The sequence below is a fragment of the Diceros bicornis genome, chromosome 2, assembly GCF_020826845.1.
Source record: "Diceros bicornis minor isolate mBicDic1 chromosome 2, mDicBic1.mat.cur, whole genome shotgun sequence".
Classification (NCBI taxonomy): Eukaryota; Metazoa; Chordata; class Mammalia; order Perissodactyla; family Rhinocerotidae; genus Diceros; species Diceros bicornis.
Genome location: NC_080741.1, coordinates 24,430,572 through 24,455,269, shown reverse-complemented (window position 1 = coordinate 24,455,269; position 24,698 = coordinate 24,430,572). Strand labels below are relative to the sequence as shown.

General features: G+C 36.5%; 1 protein-coding gene across 5 annotated transcripts in view; it reads left to right on the top strand.

The window, feature by feature from the left end:
- SATB1 (SATB homeobox 1) overlaps positions 1-24,698 on the top strand; it is a 97,009-nt gene that overhangs the window by 29,554 nt on the left and 42,757 nt on the right. For all 5 annotated transcript variants that reach the window (XM_058553712.1, XM_058553737.1, XM_058553728.1 and 2 more), the window contains exons 5-7: positions 185-308; positions 18,724-18,835; positions 21,122-21,576. In XM_058553712.1, coding sequence (XP_058409695.1) covers positions 185-308; positions 18,724-18,835; positions 21,122-21,576 — 691 coding nt within the window. The remainder of the gene's footprint in view (positions 1-184; positions 309-18,723; positions 18,836-21,121; positions 21,577-24,698) is intronic.

Sequence of the window (24,698 nt, the reverse complement as noted above, 5' to 3'; positions counted from 1 at the left end):
CATGCATCGATACAGCAGATGTGTTGTATAAAGTAATTAACTAATCGGAACAATCAGGAGACCGAGAGCAATCTCCAGATGCATCTGTTTGATGCGCAAAATGAAATCTGTCTGTCTTAAAGGAATGTTCTGCAGCGGGATGCAATCTTGTAATAATCCCCTTTCTAATCTGTGTCTCAAATAGTTGCCCCAAACTAGAAGACTTGCCTCCCGAACAATGGTCGCACACCACAGTGAGGAATGCTCTGAAGGACTTACTGAAAGATATGAATCAGAGTTCGTTGGCCAAGGAGTGCCCCCTTTCACAGGTACTTAGCATAGCATGTAATAAATAATAAGACATCATGGGCAGCCTTGATTTGAGGTTTGATGGGGCTCCATAGTTTAAAGCAACTGGTATCTGAAGCAAGAATCTGCCAGAAATGCAAAGTGACTTGACCACTGGTGACTTTTAAAAATATGCCTGATTCATTCTGAACAGAGCCCTTACACTTTTTCTCCCTTGGGAAAAATATCGAAGGAAAAACAGCTCAGCAGAAGACTATGCTAGCTTGTTTTTAGATTTTTCTTCTGAGTTGTTCTGAGCATGGAAGCTACATTCTCCTGAGTGCCCTTGTTTAAGGAAGTAGTCAAGGTGGTAAAACTTCCCGGAACCTTCCGTGATGGGAATTGCAGTGTGAGTGTTAACGTGCGAAACTTCGTCATGCTACCTGAAGAAAATAAGAGTACGGTTTTTGGATACTTTGTTCCTTACAAAAAAAAGAAAGCATTTAGTAAAAATAATTATAAGAATAAGAACAGGTATCTCTTCCCTGTAATTAAAGGTTGACTAGTTATTGTTCATCAGGATTTTGTTGCTAGTTTCATGGCATGGGTTTACCTTTTTTTTTTTTTTAGTGGAATCTTATTTTTTCATCTGAGATGCCTGTCATACTATCAGGGATTTTTGAAATAAGACAAAGATTTACTATTATTGTACTGGATTTTTTAGAATGAATTTTGGTGGAGGGCAACTAAAACTAGATAGACTGCCTCTGTTGTTAAATTTAAAGCCAAACATCATTTTTGATAATGCTCAGCTGATTTCAAATAAAAAAGAAAGGGTGCTGGGAACCTGCTCTTGATGGGCTGCCTGTGTGGTCACTACATAAAGGTGTTATATTGCCATCCCTCAGTGCCCAAACCCAGTGTAAGGTCATTCCGTGATATAGTCTAATTGAAGTGTTGGTCTACCTAGATTTTTACTAAATTATTTGTTTTTCTTTTAATTCAAGTTTAAAATGTAATTCTGAATGTTAGTCTTTCATTCGTTTGAACTTGAACTGTATAACTCTGCTGTGAACATTTTTGCAATTGAAGTATTCTCAAAATGTATTTCTACTATGATGTTCGTGAAGATACTGGGTACCTTTGGAAGGAAGCTCATGGGCTTTGTGCTACTGTTTCATGGCACCGTCATGTGTTTCAGGTTTGCTGCTTTATAGTCCATCAGCTTTACTTTGATATTTGTTAGCAATTATAGGAATTAAGCATAAAGTTGATAGATAATGATGGCTTTCTATAATATTTTAAGGTAAGCTATAGCTGCAGGTACAATATTCTCTGTATTGTTAAGTGTACATTTCTTGAAATTCAGAGCCAACTCTTTTTGTCATTTTAGCTTATCTCCTGTTCTCTGTCACTTTTGGAGTAAGGAGAATGTGAATTTATAACCATCAAATAAAAGTAATTTAAATTAATTAAACACAGTTAAATCAATAGGATGATATAATGAATCAGGTGACTCTTACCTCTGGGACTTTGGGTTTTGCAAACAACTCCAGATAATATGTCACTTGATTACTAGCATCTGAAAATTTGAAATGTCCTAGAAATATATATATATATATATTTTTACTCAGAGTTAAAATATTTATAAACATACAGTATAGGAATCTCATGCATCTTCATGTTACTAAATGTCCCATTGATTTAAAGTAAATTCAGGCAAAGATTTAAGGCATTTACTGTGAGCTGGAGAAGAAGATGCTTGTACAAGTATTTATTGATACAGGCAATGAGAAATAATTGTTAAATGACATCAACATTCAGCCAATAAACTCCACCTCACTGTAGCTTATAAATATAATTGTGAATTTACTTAATGTTATCATGGGAAATGAATTGAATACAGACAATTATAACATTAAACAGAATGACAAAATGAAATTCGGGACTTGGTTTTGGAGTCATACATTGGTGAATTTCTGTAGAGAGGCCTTCAGAAGAACACGTGGCCGCATGTAGCTGGAGACTGCTGTAATCATTAAGTGGTGAAACTAGGCTGTAACTGCACCATCAGTTGTAATTACAATATTCCTTTCTTTAAAAAAATTTTTTGAAAAAATTAGTTTAGTGGTGGCAGCAAATACTTGAAATTAATTTAATATTTAATATTATGAAAAAAATGCAACCTGTTCTCTAAGCAAGGGAGTTATTCTATATTCTGCTGCATCATCTTCTATTTCCTTCTCTAGAATGAATCCATGAATCTGATACTCAATTCAGAATGTTTTAATTATGAACTATTTTTCATTTGCTTCTTTATTTTCTTAGTTAAAGGAAATGCAGGCACTGTAAGGCCTAAGCCCAAAATATATGCTGAGCTCGATAAAACTACTCTTTCTCTCCTCTTTGGTGAGATTTGGTGATGAAGATGCTATGGTGAAAAATGCCTAGCAAATAAATATTGCCTCAGTCTTGTACAGAATGGGACCTAAGACCAAGAAATGCTAAATGTAAAGACATTTCCCCCGCCACGGAGTTTTGATTCATTCCCTTGAGAACTTTTAGCATACAATTCAGCATACCATTTTGCTGTACATTAATAGTTTTATTTTGTTTAATATGATAAAATACCCCAGTAGTGAGTATGGCTGTAGGATCCGTTAATAATATGCTTAGCAGAATATCCACCCTGTGGGCAGGTAGACTCCCTTTATAGAGTAGGGACCAGGAGGGAATAGGAGTGGGGAGTCACCAGGAATTTGCCTGGGCTGTCTGACAAGCGCTGCCTCCAACGCTTTTAGGAGGATTGTCCCACACTTGGCTAAACAGATGTCCAGGTTGGACTTAGAATCTTAGAACTAGAAGGTGTTATCCTTTGGACTTTGGACACATGAAGGAGCCATTGTCCCTAGAGATTAAAGTCAAAATGCTGGTTAGTGACGGACCCAAAAGTCTTTTCCCAATGATAAATTTTAAAGTAAGTATAGATTTTAAAATGAATACTTAGGTTTTGGTAGAATAATGTTTTCTTTGATAATATTTGGAGGGTTTTCTCTAGCTGCAGAAATTCCATAAGTGTGCCTGTGGTTTGATTTACAACTTATACTTTTATTTCTGTTAATGCTTTCCTATCATAAACCTCCACAAATAGATTGACATCCATTTATTAGGTATTTTGTACCATGTGTTTGTTTATTTTTGTAAAACATTCTAAGACATAAGAAACGCTTAGCTCATTATAGATCTAAGGTTGGACATTTTGTTGTTACTCTTGCTTTTTTTCAGTGGATGTGGTTAGATAAGTTGGGTGTGGTATTCTGATCTGCAAGTAACGAGGAGAGAATAAATCTGACTTGGGGACAAGAAAGCCTGTGGTCATGAGAACTTGGAAAGTATGGATTTGGGAGGTAAATTGGGATTTTTAAATAAGTAAACATTTTGATTTACAATAAGACATTTCATTTTGATTTTAGTTTTCCCTGAAGTTTTAGAAATTGAACTTAAACACTGGATAAATATATGTACATTTGATACAAGGACAGATTCATTTTTTTAAAAGTACCGTAAATAAAAGGTCAATTATTACCAGCCTAACGTCTTTCTTCTAAAAATGTTTAGGTCAAATATTCCTGAGAGATTTTAATCTCTCAGTGTGTTTTTACCACTCCTTCCCACCATATGCATGCACACGTTTGCACACACGCTTACACATCACAACTTTCACATTTTTAAGGCACTGGATCATTTTCTATTTCATTTCTTCCCTGGGGAAAAGTAGCTTCAAGCCCAAATCCTACGTCAAGTGAGAATTGTCATTTTTATTTTCGAGTAGCAAAAGATGTATAAAATGAATTGAAATTTGAACATTGCATTTAGAAGTAATATTGAGAAAAATGATTTTTTTTTTTTTCCTGGCAGCATCTAAGGATCTAATATGTGTCAGACTTTTTGTTAGGCACTGACAAAACAGATAAAAAAGGAAACTGTCCTGCCCTCCTGAAGCTTAGCATTTAACCATGCTGATTCTCTGAAACTTGACAGTCATTTCCATAGACATTTGATAAACCTCTGTGTTCAGTTGATTTTCAGTCTGTATTATACATAACACTGGAGCAGCAGTTTAAAAAGCCTTATCAGTTATGCTATATATATTTTTTGAACTGTGCTTTGTGTTATTTTTTCGTAATTTTTAGACTGAAATGACATTTCTGAGAAGTTTTTAGTAAACGTTAATAATCACATCCTCTCAAGAGAATATCCAGCATCGGTGTTCATATATTTCATGTGAGACTCTAACCTATGAAATTTATTCACATATTCACATATTGATTCATTCAAAAACATGTATTGACAATCTGCTGTGTGACAGGCATCCTATTTCCTATGTAGTAATAAGGATGACACATCTTAATAGTTGAAATAATAATAGTTAACTTTCATTTAGCGCTTTTGAGGTATCAAGAGCATGTCTGTCACCCTAAGGGGTAGATAGTTTTATATTCCCATTTCAGTTGAGGAACCGGAGACATACAATGTTTAAGGGAGTACCCGTGGTTACCTAGCTGGTAAAGTAGAGGGGCAGGAATTCATACCCAGATCCTGTGAGCTTAACCGAGTATCCTTCGTGGTCTCCTGTATAGATAAAGGACTTTTAATTTTTTTTAAAAAGTGTTTCTCAAATTAATTTGATGTGTTGTATAAAATACTCGGATTTCTCTAAAGTACTGATAACCATTTATAGTTTTCCAATTGTATTCTCACTACTGAAATTTTTCTTTAACATATGTGTTTTGTTTTTGTATCTTTGATTTTGTTTTCTGTACATTGACTTGCTTCCAGAGAACCATCGTTTCTTGCCCCTAATTATAAGAGGGTGGTTTAGACCACAGGGACTGACTTCTGGGATCATCTGGCTTTTGGGAGGTTCCAAAAGGTTTGAATGGACAGCTCTGTGGCCGTTACTTCTCTCCCCACTCCTCTAACATCTGTCTGGAGCCATAGGTATAATTGAGCTAATAGCCCTTTGTTTTGAACCCCAAGACAATGTTAGGCATTTGCATTGGAAACAGTGGGCAGTTGAATTTCTCAGTCTTTTTGAAAGTGCAGACCTTAGTCATCCAGTAGCCTGATACGATGGATGAGGATATAACTGGAAGCTCCATTTAAAAGTAGAAAGTTTCCTGTTTAAGGTGTGCTTGTAGGATTTTGTACTTGCCCCTTCCTAGTGTATTATTATAAATCTTGTTAAATATCATGTGTTTTGGGGAAAAGCTCCATGTAGGAGCTTTTCTTTCCTTTTTTAACTTACAAAACTTTTCCCAGTCCTTACCCTACTGACTGTGGGAATCTGAGGTTATGAATATCTGCTTTGCCAGGCACTGAAGTACTTGATACTAATTGGATTTTATTACCACTTTCAGCAATTGTATTAATGAAAAGATCCATAAAAGAAATGGTCAGCCAGTCTTATATGGGTAGTTGTGTGAATTGGTAAACTTAAATAATTTTTTCTGCCTCCTTTTTTGAACCAGTTATTACTTTATTCTAGTTTTTCTTTCGACTTAGTGATATATCTGCTCTGTGTTAATATTATAATATATAGAATCTACAATAGAAGTATCCTCCAAATTATAAGTTTTGCTTTTTGAATCTCATATGTCAGGCTCATTTGTAGCTGGTTTAGATACATAAGGATTTTACTGTAGCTTGATGTTAGTTCTCTGTAACCTTTCAGATATATTAATCAAAAAGCCAAACTTAATAAAGCATCTAACTTAAAATGACTTGATCTGAAATATTTTATAGCCACTATCTTTTCGCTATAGTAAAACGTAAAAGAATTTAAACCATGCCAATTTAGAGCACGCTTAACACTAAGTACTTCATTTTCACTTAATGGATTTTTACCTAGGCTTTGTTTTAGATCTGAACAGGTTTCCTTTGACCTCAGAATCACTAATGCAAGGGAAATTACCATATCATGAGAGCGTTTCCTCTATTTTTTTCTGATTTGCAGAATAATAAATACTGCCCCGGCTTGGGAGTAGACATGGCCTGAGAGAAAGCCTATTCAATGCTATTTTCTAATTGTCTTTTTAAAAAGTTAACCAAATCATGCTAATTAATCTGATTTTCTTGCTAAAACAGAGCTAGTTTTAGAGTGCTTTTTGAGTGTCTTTTTTCAAAATTACTACTTAAATTTCAAGTTGGGCTCTATCTGGGTTTGCCTTTTAAAGCTGCTTTATTTCATGTCATATTTGGGCCCCAAACAAACTCATAAACAAACAAATAAAAACCCCTAAATTCAGAATCATCAAAACAAACAGATACATACACCCAATTTTTCCCTCTTTCGTTGGAAACGGCTTGATCATAGCATGCTCTGAGTATAAAAAACATAAGAGAGCCTTTAACATAACAGGAGAGAGCCTCAGCCCGGCTCTGCAGCTCATTGCCAATTGACGTAAGGAACGCTCTGGCTGTTGGGACTTTTAAATCTAGACTTAAAAGTTATTTGTTCTGTTTAGCATTTTTAAAATGATTCTATTAGGAATTGTATGTGCTTCAGTTTTAGTTTTAACTCATAATGATTGTAAAGCACCCTGGGATGCTTGCGTGAGGGCGCTATAGAAATGTAAGATTGTATTGTGTTCTGATGTGCAGTGTGATTATGGGATGCTAGAGTTTCATCATGGACAATTCATAGGTTGCAGAATTTCTCATTGTGGAGAAGGTGGCTGACTTCCTTTAATCATGTTTTTTTCTTTCTCTCATTCTTACCCTAAAACTCTATGCCCTTTGGTCATCATCTTTTTCTTTACTTTCTTCTTTTTAAACAAATTTATCTTGTATTGCAATATTTTCCCATAAAAATGCTAATCTAATTTAGTTTACTCTAAGGGGTTCAAGACGCAAACCAGATGATATGTTGAAAGTTGAGAAAGATTAAAGCTTTAGGGGCCAGCCCCATGGCTTAGCGGTTAAGTGTGCGTGCTCCACTACTGGCAGCCCAGGTTTGGATCCCGGGCGCGCACCAGTGCACCGACGCACCGCTTGTCCGGCCATGCTGGGGCGATGTCCCACATACAGCAACTAGAAGGATGTGCAACTATAACACAACTATCTACTGGGGCTTTGGGGAGAAAAGGGGAAAAAAGGGAGGAGGATTGGCAATAGATGTTAGCTTAGGGCTGGTCTTCCTCTGCAAAAAGAGGAGGATTGGCATGGATGTTAGCTCGGGGCTGATGCTCCTCACAAAAAAAAAAAAAAAAAAAGCTTTAATTGTTAGCACTATTTGAGATCACATTGTTATCTAGATGACAAGACAGGGTACTTCATCACTGGGTACGGAGGACTGGCCTGGGCTTGTCCCATTTTGCTATCAATCCAGCATTTATTCCCAGGCAGTTCAGAAATGTGGAGCTAACCGAAACAAGTATTAACTTTTTGAACGTCGCAATAGATATTTCTAGAATGTGTTGAAACTCCTGGGTTATGTTAACATAGGACAGAGCTTGATCTCGTTTTCTTTTTATTTCTTAATGGAATTATGTCTTGTAATATATTTCTTCAGCAACTTCATTCCGTCACTTTTTATGTGAGTCTGGTGTCATTGCTCTTCGCCATCTCTTTAATTAGTGAGCTAGTGGCTTTCATTACATCGGCGTCAAGAATGTGAGTGCTGTTGTTACCAGCTCTGTGAGCTCGGGCAAGTGACTCTCCATGCCTCAATTTCCTCATCTATAAAGTAGGAAGGTAATAGTAACAATTTTCAGGATTGTTATGAGAATTACATGAGTTGATAACTGTAAAGCATTTAGAACAGCGCTGAGTTCTAAAGGGTACAGTAACTTGAGCTTTTCTAAAACCTGGGATTGAGAGCTGAAATCACACTTGGTCAGGCTGCATGGTCTAAGAGACTTTGCTGCGGTCTAGAAGATTTTGATGCAAGCTTCACCTTTTATGGAAATAACCAAGAACTTTTCATTTGTGAAAAAATTAAAGGACCGGTTAAAACTCATTCTCACCTTTAAGGGACACTTTTAGCACCGTCCTTAGAATCATTGTAAAGTTCCAATGTATTCTAAAATGGAAGAGAGAGAAGACCCAAGCCTTGTGTTTAAGTAAGCACATTTGCAAGTTAAGCAAATATGATACTTTAGACTGGACAACATCAAAGAGGATAAAGATGCCTCATTGGACTGTCACCTGGACATGAGTTTCTCCCAGTGTCCTTTCCTTTAACGCCCCTCATACCCACTCCCCACACTCAAGGCTCTGTCCAACCTTTATGCACCCCTTGTAGCACTTTCCACATTGTTCTAAAATTACCTGTAGACTAACTAGGCTCTCAGTGTACACTGTAATTGACTGTCACAAAGGGTCTTTTATTCATCATTGCAGTTATAGATCCTGGCACACAGTAGGACATCAGGAATATTTGTTAAACTGAAACAGCCTTATAGGATTTTCACCGTGTTAATTTCATCAACCAATAAACTATGTCAGTAGTTTTATTAGTAGCATTTTACAGATACTCGGATCTATAGTATCCTACCTTACAAAATATTTTTCCTGCTATACTTAATTCTGAATTTTTAATTTACCTAACTGAAAGCAAATTACTTTTGAATTTTTCTCTGAGAAAACTTACGAATATTCCAAGCTGTCCCATATTTTTGGTTATATTGTCATGTTCTTGAATATATGTGCAAAACTTATATGTTTGTAAGCAGAACAATAGTCTTGGGAGTACAAGGGACCCAGAGATCTAAAAAAATATGCTCTAAAAGACCTAATTAAATGTCACTATTAAGCACAATCATTAGCAACATATTTCTGTGCACATTTAAAATTTTTCTTCCATAATGGATATATTTCTGTGTGGCCAATGCTTTTTATTTTGTCTCAATTGTGTTATATTGGAGATCCACACTTTTTTGCTGTTACTGCCATTTGTCCATTTCTCATAGTTCAAAATAAAATAAAGAGGGAAAATTTCAATAACAGAGTCAAATGATTTATACACAAATATGCTGATGCTGCCAACATGGAAATGCTAACACTCAGCACCACCCCACCTTAGCTCACAATGTCCATTCTCAATAGATGTTCTAAAGTCCACATTTGGCATTGGAGACTGTTTAGGGCTATAAACATATAATGTGTAAAAGCTCCATAAAGGTCCAGAATCACCTGAATTTAGAGATAGCTGCAAGTGTAGATAACTGTTCAGCCATTCCAGAATGGGCCTCAGGGACTTGGTTTGTCCACCCTTCTGGGTGAGCACCAGCTCAGCCTGGAGCACACACCTCCAGTGATGACGGGGCTCATTATTTCATGAAGTACAACCCATCCAACACATTTCTGCCATTTCACCATAACTCCTAAAGAGGTGATCACCAGTATAGGGCATTTTTCTAAACTGTGAAGCATTTTCATAATATTGATAGAGATGAGCCAGATTATTTTGATTTTTCTCTGTGAGCTAATCCAGAGGCAACATTGATTTATATTTATCTAGTAGGCATGTGAAGTCTTGGCTAACAGCTATAATAACTAACAACTAAGAAAACATAGAAATCAATGACATGATTTAGCCCTTAGTCTCCTGTGAAATCTTGGATCAGATCTGAGTGAGGGCCACAGACCTAGCAATGGGCTTCCAAGGGTTTGTGCAGACCCTGAAGTTATAAGTCACTTTTGGGAATATGTGTAGGGAGAGCTTTCATAGGTTTCATGAGATTCCCAGAGAGAGTTCTGTACCCCATAAAAAGCTAAAAGTCAGACTGTCTTTTCTCCCTAATTTTTAGACATTTTGGCTTAAAACCTAATAGTGTTCATGTCAAGAAGGAATGCAAAGAAGGAAAAAATCTGTAAAGAGTTACAGAGCCTAGTTCTAGTATTTACTTTTGGAAAAATAGATTGTTCAAACTACTTTAGTTCTTTTTTTCACTCTGTAGCTTTAAGTTTCTTAATATGCTCTCTTTAGGACCTCTGGAACTTAACAAAAATTTGGTATCTTTTTTCTGCTGTTTCTAAGCACAGATACTAGAAATTTTAATCTCCATAGAGGATGGGAAATTTCACAACACAGGGCCGTCAGAGAAAGTAAGCAAGCATTCCCCAAATGTGCAAGTTCGTTCAGAGGAGCCTAAGATTTAGAATCTTAGGACACAGTTTTTGTGATAAAATCAAATTCATTGAATTTAGATTTATCTAATGAAGAACTTGTGAAAATTCTATTTGGAGAAGCACAATGTTTAACTTAATAATGATGAGTATATTTTTAATAATCATAAGCAAGACACTAAGGGGCTTTAACCCTCTTAAGAATAAAACTGTGGATGGGGACATTTGCACAGTGCGTGCCTGTGAATGGATGATGTGTATGACAATTGAATCTTCTTTAGTCACTGAAGGAGACCCTGTAGGACCTCTGTTTGAGAAGAAATATAGATTTCATAGACTCTTAAAGCTGTTGGGAGGGACCTTGGAGATTATCTAGTTCAATACCTTTCATATTGCAGATGAACAAACGTAATCCTCTATGTGCAGTTAATTTGAAATATTACATACCCTTAGTAATAATACACTTTTTAACAAATATTTTCTAATTTAATCTCTTTACTAACATATTCAATTACTTTAAGTAAGAAGGTTTCAATGTAGTAAGAAAGCTATAGATAGGTGCTTATACAAAGAAGACAGAATAGAGAAGCTGGTTAAAAGACATTATCTGGGTCCTACGTCAAATTACTTTAATTATGTGGAAAAGCCATGTGAACTGTGAACCAACATTTTCTTTAAAAATTATGAATTGGGTATTTAAATAATTAAATAAAATTTCTGTGCTTTGAAATGATCACATGTTCGTCTTTAGGAAATGTACTAAGAAAATTAAAACAGAATTGAATGTGTTCTCTTGTATTCCTGTGGAGCTTTGTTCTGAGTTTCCGTTTTTAGCGCCATACAAGAGTTACTTTGTGTGAAAATGCCATTTTCAGGCACTGGGGTTGATCAAGATGGCAAGAGCTAGAACTGTGACAACTGGAGTTTAAGTAAAGTTGAGGAGTGATTCGGCTTTTCTCAACAAATTGAGGTTCAGAATATGCCCCAGTTGTATCTCCCAAGAGAATAGCTTAGAAAGCAATAGAGGATCCAGAGGGAGAGATTTGGGAAACATAAGCTAACATGCACAAACAGAATATTACACTTAGAAATCCTGCCATTTGCTTCTCATAAATTGAAGCCCATTTCCCTTCCTTCCCACTCCCAAATACCAGATGGGGACTACCTGTTAGTTTTCAACAAATTCGTTCCATGTCACCATCTCATATGATGCCTTTTAGAGCTTGTTTGTAGTATTTGATATCCTTTGGGACTAAAAGAAAACCCCATTTCCTGAGGATCCCTATTAAAATTGTATTTGAATGTGGAGTTGATTCATTTGATCTGAAATTAAATTTTGACCTTTGAGTTTTCCAGACACATAAAAAACTGCTGTAAAAATTCAGCCCATAGGCAGGCAGGATAGGAAGAAAGGGGAGGGACATCAGAGTGTATGAAGTTGCACTTCTCAAAAAATGAAAATGTAAAAGAATAGAGAGCCAGCAGTTTGACAGATTGTTCAGTAAATGCTCATTTTATTGAAAATTATAAAAAGGTGCTTAATGTCTCTATGCCATTAATACAATACATAAAAAGGTTACTGTCAAGATTAGTGTTCCAGTCTTGAAAATTAACTGTAGGGCTCTATGCATCACTCTGCATTGACTGAGAAGGTAAAGGTTTCGGTATATACGTTTTGCGTGTGAGGACATTTATTTCAGAAAATAATTATTTTAGACTTTATGCCAAGAACATTAGCAGTGATGTGCTTTCGTTTAAAATATGGACGTAACAGATACATATTACGAACAAGGTAGACCATGAAAATCACCTTATAGAGTTAAACCTGTGCAAGATTATTTCCCTTGCCGTCTCTCTAGAGTTTTCCAATTCAAAACATACATTCCTTCCTACAGAAAAAGATATTCAGATTCCTTAGTTGAAATTAATTAGCATTCAGAAACCAGATAGCATGTTTTTGGGTATTCATGAGATCTCTGTTTGAAAAAAATGTTTTTAACTTGTAGAAATGTGTTGCAACACACAGATGGGAAGAAAAAGAAAAAAAAAATCTCTTTAGCAAGCACTGTGTGTAAAAGGAATATTACATTTTGCACGCTCCTGATTGCTCTGTGTAAACAGTTTTTGACATCTGTCTTTATAGTTTTCGAGGAGAGGAAGACTTTGTTAAAAGAATCATTTTTATACAGCAGTCACCATTTTAGTCTTGCTTTACCTGTATTATGAAAGCAGATGGTCTGCATGTCTTTTGAATATTTATAACTATCAAAAACAATCTCTTGCTATTCACCCTTAGGCTTATGAGATGTCAGGACTGTTCTGGTTGAAAAAAATCATCTTGGGTGTTTACAGAAAGAGGATTACATTAAGCTGAAATGACTATACATTTTCCAGTTTAATATTTGTCCATCAGCTGTTTAATCGTATTTAGATAATTGTGTAAATAAGACAGGTAGCCTTTGCCCTCTCTGTTGATGGAGCCTGAAAGCTTTCAACATGGGTGAACCACCATTTTGAAGATGCTCTTGCTACCTCCTCCCACCTTAGTTAAACTATCAGCAAGTCTTTAGTAAGTCTGGATCATGATATCACAGTCCTGTTTAAAAAAAAAAAAAAATTGTGCACAAAAAGCCAGAATGGAGATCACATGAAATGCTAGGGAGCTGCTGGCTTCCGGTACAGGCTGTTTAGTTTATTAGAGTATGTTGTAATATGCAAATATGGTACAGCACTCAGTTACCCTTTAAAGATGGCATGGCTTTCTCTTTATTCTCCATGAGAATGAAGAGCTTGGAGGGTATTTTGGAAAACTTTTGGTATAGTGGGGGTTAACTGTTTTTTGACTGGAAACTGAGCAATCAGAGATAACAGATTTTGCTGTGGTTGGTTGATTTGGCAGAAAAGCATGAACAGTTTTGGTTTAAATGATTGAATAACCTGATTAGCATTGTTTTGGGGTGGGTTTTTTTGTTGTCGTTAAAGGCACAACAAAGCAATTTTAAGGGTAATCAGATTACTGCCTCTCCCCAGTTGATGAACCTTTTTCTCAGAAGCCCTCACCTCTCCCAAAACCTCTTCCTTGGCTACTAAAATGACCAAGTAGAAAAATAAAACTATCTTCCTTCAGTTTCTAAGTGTGTTTTAAATATATACTTCAGTGTATGTCATATTCTAGCAGGGCTTTGAAAGAATATAATGTTTTGAAAAATTATGTAACCTCAACCAATTCCTTGTGGGTTTTTTGTTGTTTTTTGTGTGTCAAATGTAGAGACCTGCTGGATTTTAGAGCAAAGGTTCAGAATGTTCTAACTATGTCTAAGTCAGGCTTTAGAAAAATTCCACCCTTACCTTTTCACAATTAGAAAGGTTATAAATAATGTATTTGGCTGAAAAGGAAGCTCAGCCTGCGGCAGATGGTATCATTCTAGAGGACTGGGGTTTCTGTGAAGATGGCATTCTTTCAGATCGGAACTTCGGCAGACTCGCAGAAAGAACCAAGGCTCCTCATAGGGAGTAGACATGTGCTTTATGGATCTTAGAAAAGCTTACAACTTGGCTCCTAGGATGAGAATATTGTGTCACACTGGGGTTATGAGACCCACAGCCAATTTCTGCCGACTTTCAAATTGTATTTCCCAACACTGGAAGCTGTGGCCTGTTCATTGGTTGGTGTCCTGTGTAGCATTTGAAGTTGGGATTTAAACTGACAGAGTTTTGTCAGCCTGATTATTTTGTTCTCTGAACATTGATGTTTTACACAGACCAGCCACTGAATGGGAAAACTCGCAATACAAGTTGTGCCTTTTTCAAAGTGCTTTGGAGAGCTCATATAAATAGACACCAAGAGAAAACTGGAATAACGTAACCACCGAGCATTGCGACTTCCGAGACATCTGTGAAAAACCTGGGAAGAGATCTCTTGTAAATTAATGAACAAAGGTTCTTAAAATTATGAGTTCTATCGTGACAGCTAAAAGTGATAGATTTAAAAGATTCATATGACAATTAAGCTGCCATTACCTTTGACCTTTATGAACAAAAAAGAGAGGAGGATTTTCTGGTAGCCTGCAGTAATGGCTTATTTCAGTGATCTTTTATTGATCACCTAACATGTGCCCAGCCCTGTGATGAGTCCTGGCTACATGGAGATAAGACCCAAGGCTCACAGCCTAGTATAAAAGAAACAGCATGACAAGTGTTATAGTGGTGCTCTGTGCGGGATGTTTGGGAAGTCAGGAAAGGCCTCCCAGAAGCAGGGCTACCTGAAATGTGTCCTGAGATGAGCAGCTGTTAGCCAGAGATGGGAGAGGGCATGGTTCCAACATCCCAGTCACGGAAGTGCTGTGTGTCTTCCTGATGTTAGCTACCAGGTACAGGCCAGCTTCAGAATATACCACCACAGTGGAACATTGCAAATGGAAATACTCTTTTTCCTTGGTGTTTTCCCTTATTATCAATTGACCCGACTTGTAGCTTAATAATTTAATTAGTACATTCTTCGTTCTTCGTAAGAAAATTTGACTTAAAATATTTCATTTGAAAATTTTATCTGATACATTTCTCTTAATTGAAAGCATAGTCTTTCAACTGATCTGAAATGTGATCGTATAATAAAATCCCAATGAGGAGGAGGAGGCAGAGGGTTGTCATAGTAAAATAAATATCCTTTAAGTCCGTACTTGGTATGCTCCAGGCTGTGTGCTAATTGTATCATATTCATTGTTTTATTTCTTGTCTATCGAAGGGTAGTTAGTGTGTCTCTGCAGGTGATTATTTCTCTAGTGACTTGCCCAGTGCTTGGCACATAGTAGGAGTTCAGTAAATATTTGCTGAATGAATGAAAGAAAATGCCTTAATGAATGGATTCTCAGAACAGCCCTATGAGATGAGTGCTACTCTCCTTCCCATTTGGTATGGGGAACTGTGACAGAGTCGTCAATTAATTTGACCATGGTCACACTACCAGTGTGTGACACACCTTAGACTTGAATGCAGATTTAGATGATTCTGTTTCATCAAGTGAACATTTAGTGTGTATTTAATAAATGCCAGGCATTTGGGCTGGAAAATAATATGGATCCCCAGACGTGGAGGAACTCACAGCTTCGTGTAATCTTTTTAAACCAATATCTCCCTTTGATTGACATACGAATCCCAAGCCTCTCTCCTTAAAAATGTGGATCTTTGTCTACCCCTGTACATCCCCACCACCTAGGAAAATATTACCACTCTCGAGTTTCAGTTATTTGTATTATCAAAACAATGTGTTTCTTTATGAATTTCCAAATTTAAGATTATAATACTGAATATGATCTTTCAAATGCCATGTGCCCCACAAAATTCTGAAATCTCTCTTCCCTGACCTTAAAACTTGCTCATCTAGTCAGATGCCATGACTAAGCCTTCCATAGGGATTTTACCCCAAGGAAAAAAAAAAGACTCTTGTCGTGGCTACGTGAGAAATTTAGTGGTAGAGATTACTGCATGTTGTTCCAATAAAAATAGAGGTGACCCCAAGTTACCTGAATTATGGAATATTTCCCAGCCTCCCAAAAGCACAGGAAGATAGAGAATCTAAAAAGTTGCCTTGGTATGCGTCATAACCTGCGGATTAGCCTTTTGATTTGTGTCTTGCTTAGGCTCATATCTACATTAATCAGAGTTCCCGAAGCACATACCACTTGACAGAGTCAAAAGTGTCCAGAAAGTCACTTAAGGACAGAGCCTACCAATTTAGGGTTAAACAAGGGCAGGGAGAAGCTTTGATGATCATGCACATATGGATATTATTTTCCACACATGGATAATAGTGAACTACATAGCACTATTACATATGGGCTCTAGTTTTATAAAAATATTTCAGACTTTTTTTTTCACACACGATGTATTCTTCTTCCTTTTTTCCCCCCATATATTTTTTTCATTGTTGGCATACTGAATCACATTGAATTGAAATGATCTGTTTACATATCTGTCTTCCTAATAGAGGGTAAACTTGTAGGCAGAGGCTGTGTCTTATCCATCTTTGTATCCCTAGTACCAGCCAGGCACATGGTAGGTGTGCAGCAAAAAGCAAATTTCATATATAGAATTGTTGGCAACTGAAGTAGACTGGATGCTTGTCAAAAACCTCAGCAAAATTCAGATATTCCATACATTTCTGAAAATTAAGACATAAACTACATCTAACACTTATAAATACTATTATATTAACACTTAGGAAACTGTGAGAATGTCTAGGTATAAGAGTAATAATTTTAAAAAAATTAACCACAGTGGAAGAACATCAACCATCATCCATCTGCAGAATCACCATTATCCATCAGCAATCTCAGTAGTTTTATTAGTGTCTGACTTTATTGATCCATTATTACAGTAGAGTAAGTGTGATTGAAGCTGACGGATTGTTAACTGGATCAGGTAATCTTATGGCTCTGGTTTTGGCAACCTTGCTAAGTATCTTTTTGTACTCTGGAACCGAGGGAGGCTCTTAGTAAAATTGCAAGCTACTGGATTAATGGCAGAGCATCATGAGCACATTAAGAATGTCTTTTTAGAGAAAATGTGAAAAGGACTATAAAGTACAAAGTGTCAAAAAAAAATATCATAGTGCCTCTTAAGCAAGATAGCCATGTTTTACATCAATAATGCAGCTCTAGCTTATCCTTCGCCGGAAGTTCTTCCAAGATTCCCAAGATTTGCATATTACAGGAATGTGTGCATGTTACAAAATTAACGCTGATAATGGATGTGAGGAGAATCAATAATAACCAAAAGAGCTTTAAATTAAAGGTAGCTTAAAGAAGATAATGATATAAAAATACTTGTATCCAACTGGCTTTTCTGCTTGTTCACTCCCTCCCAAGCAGTGCTCCCTTCTGTAAACTATTTCACCATAGACCAACTGAAGTCTGAGATGTAAGTTCTCATGTTTCTACGCATAGGAGTTGGGGGTGGATTGGTGCTACAAAGTCTAATTATTCCTAAGACTCAACTGGAAATCAATTTAGCCCCTGCTAGAGAATATGGGTGTTATGGTTAAATATAACCATGATTATAAGTCACTGAAATTACCATAACCAAAATTTACTGGGAAGAAAACACTTTTCTTTGTTGAAAATGAGTTTAAAAAAAAAAAAAACACTCCTAGGGACCGGCCCGGTGGCGCAAACGATTAAGTGCGCGAGCTCCACTGTGGTGGCCCGGGGTTTGCTGGTTCAGATCCTGGGCGTGCACCGAAACACTGCTTGGCAAGCCATGCTGTGGTGGCATCCCATATAAAGTGGAGGAAGATGGGCACGGATGTTAGCCCAGGGCCAGTCTTCCTCAGCAAAAAAAAAGAGGAGAATTGGCAGATGTTAGCACAGGGCTGATCTTCCTCACACACACAAAAAAACTCCTAGTAATACATCAAAATCATTGTCCTTCTTCATTTTTATATGTAAAACCCTACTCTCTGTTTTCCAGGCTTTTATTAAAAGCAAGATGAAGATAAGTGACAAAATAGGTCATTTATTTTTTGTGGTATCCTTGAGAAATTAGTAAGCATGAAATGCATATATTTAAAAATTTTTATGGTTAGTTTGAAATTCAAAACTCAAGCTTTGCTATAGATGACACTAGCAGTAAGATTGCAGAATATTTTTTTTTCTTCTGATAGAGGATCTCTGTGAATAGTTTTCTCCTTAAATGGTCAGTCAGCCTTTGAACAGTGTTAATATACCTCCAATCGAAACCCAAATAATAGGAGTGGAAGGTGGAAGTGGTGTTTTCCGAACTTGAATGTGCACGCAGATCCCCTGTATCTTAGTAAAATGCAGGTGCTGACTGACTAGGTCTGGAGTAGGGCTTAAGATTCTGCATTTCTAATAAGCTTCCAGGTGATGCGAGTATTGCTGGTCCCTGGGCCGTACTTTTGAGTAGCAAGGCTGTAGAGTACAGACACTAAACATTGATAGTAGCCTTTATTTATGAATTGCAATCCTAAAGTCATCTTCACGTATTTGGATTTAGTGGGATCAGTGAAAGTTTGTCAGCCCAGGAATAGATGACATTGATGGAGGTTCCATAACTACTAGAGCAAAGTCTGTGGGTTTGATAGCTTTATACTGGTCTCAGTGGGCTGCTGCTTTCTACTTAAATAAGCATTTGATGAGCTACTTAATGAATTTTCAGAAGTCGAGGCTTTAGGTTAAAGTGTGAAACAAAAATGTATTGGTGCTCAGTTGATTTTTAAAAAAATACAGTCTCCACAATTGAAATCATTTCTGTGTTCCATCTTGTGCTGCTATGTATTACAAATGTTCCCCCCCCCTCTTCATGCAGAGTATGATTTCTTCCATTGTGAACAGCACTTACTATGCAAATGTCTCAGCAGCAAAATGTCAAGAATTTGGAAGGTGGTACAAACATTTCAAGAAGACAAAAGATATGATGGGTAAGCAAAAAACCTTTGCAGCGGTGGCTACATACCATTACGTGTCATTCGGGGGTTTATCAAAGTCACATCTAAAGCCAGGTCTTTTGATTGCCCAATTAGAGATCAATTTAGAATGTTTCTTTGAGGGTGGGGAGTGGGTATGAGTATAATGAGATAATTAAATTCAATAAATGTTTGTGTTTAAATCAGGCAAACTGACTTGGTTGTCAGACATGCAGGAAATCGAGGCGTGAGGAGGGGAGCTGTCATTTTTTAACATCTCAGTGAAGACCTAACCAGGCCTTGAATAGCTAATATTAGCTGTGATTTCTTTCAGAGATATATCATGCTTTTATGTTTTTTGTTTTTGTTTGAGAAAAAGTGCCTATTTTTACGCCCAATTTTTAAGGAAATTAAATTGTATTTATAGTTTCCACAATTGAGATCAAGTGGTTTTTATAGCTCTAATCCTCACCCCCCACAGAGAGGCACTTGGGTGAGTATACTGCTTTACCATCCGTACCAGAAAAATCATCGCATCATTTCTAAACTTTTAATTCCAATATAGCATCCTATCTTAACGTGTTGGTAACTTTAGGTCAATATTTGTTATGCAGGAAATACATTAAAATTATCTGCAGTGTAAAATGACAGATAAAAGTTGTGTGTTGTACCTAAGCATTTAGATTATGACATTTTCTCCCTATTGAGTTTGTTGGTGTTCGCAAAAGCAAACACTGTGATTAAGGTTAATGTTTTAATTTCTATTAATGTTTTCTTTCACATACTTGTACCTTCCAAGTAATATATTTTAAAATAATATAGGAAGGGCTGGGATGTTTAATATGCATAGCATTATGCCATTTTAATTCTATTTCTGTTTACTTCTATTACATTCATTTAATAACAACAATAATAAGTTTTCCTAAAGATTTTAAGAGACAAGCGAACCTGAATTTTGAGCATGTTTTAGCTTTTAATATTTGAGGAAAAACCATCCATCTACCAAAACAGATTCTTTGCCTTTTATAGCTTAGAGCTGTAATGAAGACAATGCCTCATTTTTGGAATAATTGCTTGAATTACTATTCCCTGTGAATGGCCCACTTGGGCTGATATCACTGGTAGAAATGGAAGGTTTCTTCCCCAATTCTTAGTTATATTTTGCATATATCAGTGATTATAGCACTATGATAAGTTCCTCTAAATATAAAACCTGAACATCTAACGAAAAGAGAAATGGTGATTAAAATCAAGCCGGAGTCTATACTGTGGTGTGCTATTTCGAAGGACTCACTTATTTACACACTGTGCCATGCTCAGCCCTCCAGTCAAGAGCATCAAACCAGTCTCCTTGCAGCAGCAAAGCATTTGACACACTTAGAGCTGACTCTCAACCAATCCACATGAGTGATCTAGCCAAGGGAGAAGCATTCATCTTGGGTAGGCGGTAATAAATTGCAAAATCGTGACAGTATCACCATTGTACCAGAACGACTCCCCGCCCCTTCCTTGAAACACTGTCTTGAGCATCTGGTGATAGCCATAGCTTCTTCAAAAAACATTTGGGTCTTAGCAACACTGGGTATATTGGCTTGCAATACAATAAATTATCTGCTTCATTCTAAGAAATATTTGCAGATGTATTTGCCACCCATGATGGTTAGAACTAAATGAAACAAGTCATGTAAGATATTTAGCACAGTGTTCAATATGCACTCAGTTATTATAACTTATCATTATAACCACTTTCATTATTATATTGATTATATTCATGGCTAGGTAAAAGTTGAATGTAGATAACACCTTTTTGTTTCAAACATTTTGCCTAGAGTAATAACAGTTAGTATATATCATGAGAAAATACTTGTATATTTCTTTTTTCTTTAGTTGCATATGAGGTCTTAGCTCAACTCACGCTTTCTAGTTGTCATTAAGCAAATGACGTTTTCCTAACAGCTATCTTATACATTGCTTATAAGCCTTCTTGGGGTAATATGTGAGAGTGAATGATAGTTTGATCCCAAAACGAGCTGCATAGAATTCCAAAGTAATTAATTTTATGCCTTAAATCTAAACCACTTTATAAAATTAGAAGTGTTGTCCTACTTTCAAAGTTTGTGGAATTGTGCAGAAGAGGAAAGTAAAACCACAGCCAGTTGAGTTCCATCTTGAAATTTTCTTAGTTTAATTGGATCTTCGATGTGCCCTGTGCCTACTGTCTCTGTTTAGAAAATGATCAGAAATCCTTATCAATACCTATCCTCGTTGGCTTAACATGATTTTACTTTTTGTCCACTATAGTCGAAATGGATAGTCTTTCTGAACTATCCCAGCAAGGTGCCAACCATGTCAACTTTGGCCAGCAGCCAGTCCCAGGGAACACAGCTGAGCAGCCTCCGTCCCCCGCGCAGCTCTCCCATGGCAGCCAGCCGTCTGTCCGGACCCCTCTTCCGAACCTGCACCCTGGGCTTGTGTCAACGCCCATCAGTCCTCAATTGGTCAACCAGCAGCTGGTGATGGCTCAGCTGCTGAACCAGCAGTATGCAGTGAATAGACTTTTAGCCCAGCAGTCCTTAAACCAACAATACTTGAACCACCCTCCCCCTGTCAGTAGATCTATGAATAAGCCTTTGGAGCAACAGGTTTCAACCAACACAGAGGTGTCTTCCGAAATCTACCAGTGGGTACGTGATGAACTGAAACGAGCAGGAATCTCCCAGGCAGTATTTGCACGTGTGGCTTTTAACAGAACTCAGGTCAGTTTTGTTCTATTTGTAAATGGTTCTTGTATCTCTCTCTCTCCCTGTTTTAGTCCCATCTATACTAATGTTTATTCTTTTACTCTGTGCTAACATTTTGTCCTTCTCTTCATGTGATCATAAAGTCTATTCCCGGTGATGCCTACATTTTATTACTCCTTTCCCTATCATATGTTTCCTGACCAAGAGAAAGCTATGTATGGATTGATCCTGATTGATCCTTGAAAGAATAAATATCAAAAATATTTCAAACTGGCATTATCTGGGCTTTTACATAATGAAATCATAGACTGTTAGTAGTAGAAGATTGAGAAAAGTTTCATGACTTTGTCAAGGACGTTGTTGGGGACTTCAGGCTCCTTGCCTAATATCTTTTCCCTGTTACCACCTATGTCAAACATGAGTATATAAATGCGCCCTATTGACGTTCCTCTACAACCTTTTAAAAGAAAAACATGTTGGGACTCAATAGCAATTTCCGCCATTTAATTCTGAGCAGCCATTTAGGAAAAAAATATGGCTTATTAACATAAAATGTTGCTTAGCTTTGTCCTCCTCACATTATTGTTAATGTTCTTCCAAACCTCATTCTCTAAACCAGAGATCAGCAAACCTTTTCTGTCATAGCCAGATAGTAAATATTTTAGGTTTTGAGGGCCATAGGATCTCTGTCACATTGTAGAGGGTTAAGCAGCCGTAGACAATAAATGAATGGATGTGGATGTGGTGGTGTTTCAATAAAACTATTTACAAAACAGGCCTTGGGGTAGATTTGGCCTGCAGGCCTTAGTTTGCAGACTTTGCCCTGAGATCTGCATTTACCCGTTGTGTTCACACCTTTGTCCTCCTGGGCAAATTCTGGTGAAGATATTATCAGCGTGGAAGAAGTTTAGAGGGACTTGGAGAAAGGATAATATATAATATGAGAAGGCCTAAGATAAAGATATTTGAAAAGTCCTAAACAAATTGATTCCATTAAACTTAAATGAGGAGGTTTTTTTTTTTTCATTTCCTTTTTTGGAAACTGGTTTGATATATATGGTGTTTATTTTTGGCCCAGGCACACTGAAAAAGAAAAAACAAAAGAACATGTAACTCTGATTAGAATGAGGACATTATGTCCTTTCAACTTTCTTGTTATACTACTGTTCTTTCTTTTGTCAATTTTTTTTTCCTGGCCTGACTCATACTTTCCTTTCATATTTAAGTTATTTTGTTTATTACATGATTATAAGAATAAAATTCTGGTGCAAAAATAATCTAGCATTAATTCCTTGTTGGCAGAGTTTCCATTACCTAGGAGAATCCCAGCTGTGTCTTATTTTTGGCTTGCCTTAACTGGATTGAAAGTGAGGAGGCCTGACAAAGCCTTTAACTCAGTGTTTGTTTTCGGTTTCTTTTCTGTTTTTTGTACATCATTTGTCTGTTTTTAAAAAAGGGCAGTTGCTGAAGGTTATGTCTTAGGTTAAAATTGTATGATTTTACCTAGTTCTATATTTTTACAACTTAAAAAATGTGTTTATTATTAGCTGGTAAATTTAACATGACACCTATATTCAGTTGGGAGGTAATTATAAAAAACAATAAAATGAATTCATGAATGAATCAAAAATCAACCTTCCAGATACTCCTGTTTCTGGCAGCATTCTTTATTTTTGTAAATAGCCATAACTGCTAGTAGTTCTCAGTACCAGGCAAAGAATAGACAGGTCTTGACATAAAAGTTCACTAAAATGCTTGTTGAATTGAATGAAAAGCCCACAGACAAAGACAACGTTGACATAGACACAAATGACATACAGATTTACTGAGAAACATTTTAAAAATTGAGCAAATTGTTATTTCTTAAAGCACTAGGGAAAGTGTATTTTATAGGGTGGAAGAATGATGCGAGTCCAGCTGTGGGAGATAAGAGTGAAGTCACCACCCATTGGTACAGTTTTCCTTCTCTTGGGTGATGATGTCACAGCCACTACTCTGAAGAGTTGACCGTTTGTTCTGCCGTTGGTTCTCGTATTGACAAATTCCATGAATATCTATAGGATGTCTTACTGGAAAGAAGGCAGAATTCTTTCTTTTTATACCATATTAATCTCTTTGAAAAGACAGTCATCCCTATGGTTAACATCAAAACAGCGACTTTATTTTTCTGAGGGTGAGAGGAGAATGAAAACTTCGTACAGCTTGATACGGATCGCTCTTTATTAATAATAGCCAATTTAGAAAGTCATTACCAAAAAATTATTAGGAGCCCTGGGTGATAGAGGGGTTTGATGTTAAGCCTTTATATTGGTAATTGGTACTCCTCAGTCGAAGTGGATGTTGGGCCATATTTGAAGCCATTTGAATTCAATAAGGGTAATTTTCTATGTATATTTAAGTGCTCACTTTTTGGGAGCTAGCTTTTGAACATGCAAACATGCATGTATTTTCGGTGGTCATACTTAAAAACCACACACACGCACGCGCACACACACACAGCTGCATTTATTTTAGTGATTATACATTCATATGAATGCATGTAGTGTGTTTATTTCAAAGTGTATGCATTTCAATAAAAGCAGGTGCAGAGTGAGAGTGTGTGGTGTGAGTGTGGAGAACGAAAATACACATGCTAATGCATATGTATAGACAAGGAGCTCTGCAGAGTTAAATCACACATCACACATTTGTGTGCACTTATTACAATGTGCAATTCCAACGCCAAGTTTAAAAAATTAATGTAAAATATGTACATACAATTGCAAAGTTACATGATACGATCAGATGAAGACGTTGGTACCCTATAAACAGTATGTTAAAATGTTAATAGATAACACTGTTATGACTTGAGATATTTTAGTTATTGACAGCTGTATATAACTTTAAAATTCTGGATTTCATGTTTTAACTCTTAATTAGGGAATTTTCTCATCATCTTAATTGGGTCTCCAAAATTAAAACTCCTCTCTTAAGACTTTCATACATGACTATTTAAAAAAAAGTCTGCCTTTTCTGAAAATTTATGGTGAAATTTATATAAATACTTGTTTTAAAGACTTTTTCCCCTTCTGAATTGATGGGCATATGTTCTTTAATTTCTACTGAAGATACTAGCTTTTAGCATATGTCATTCATTC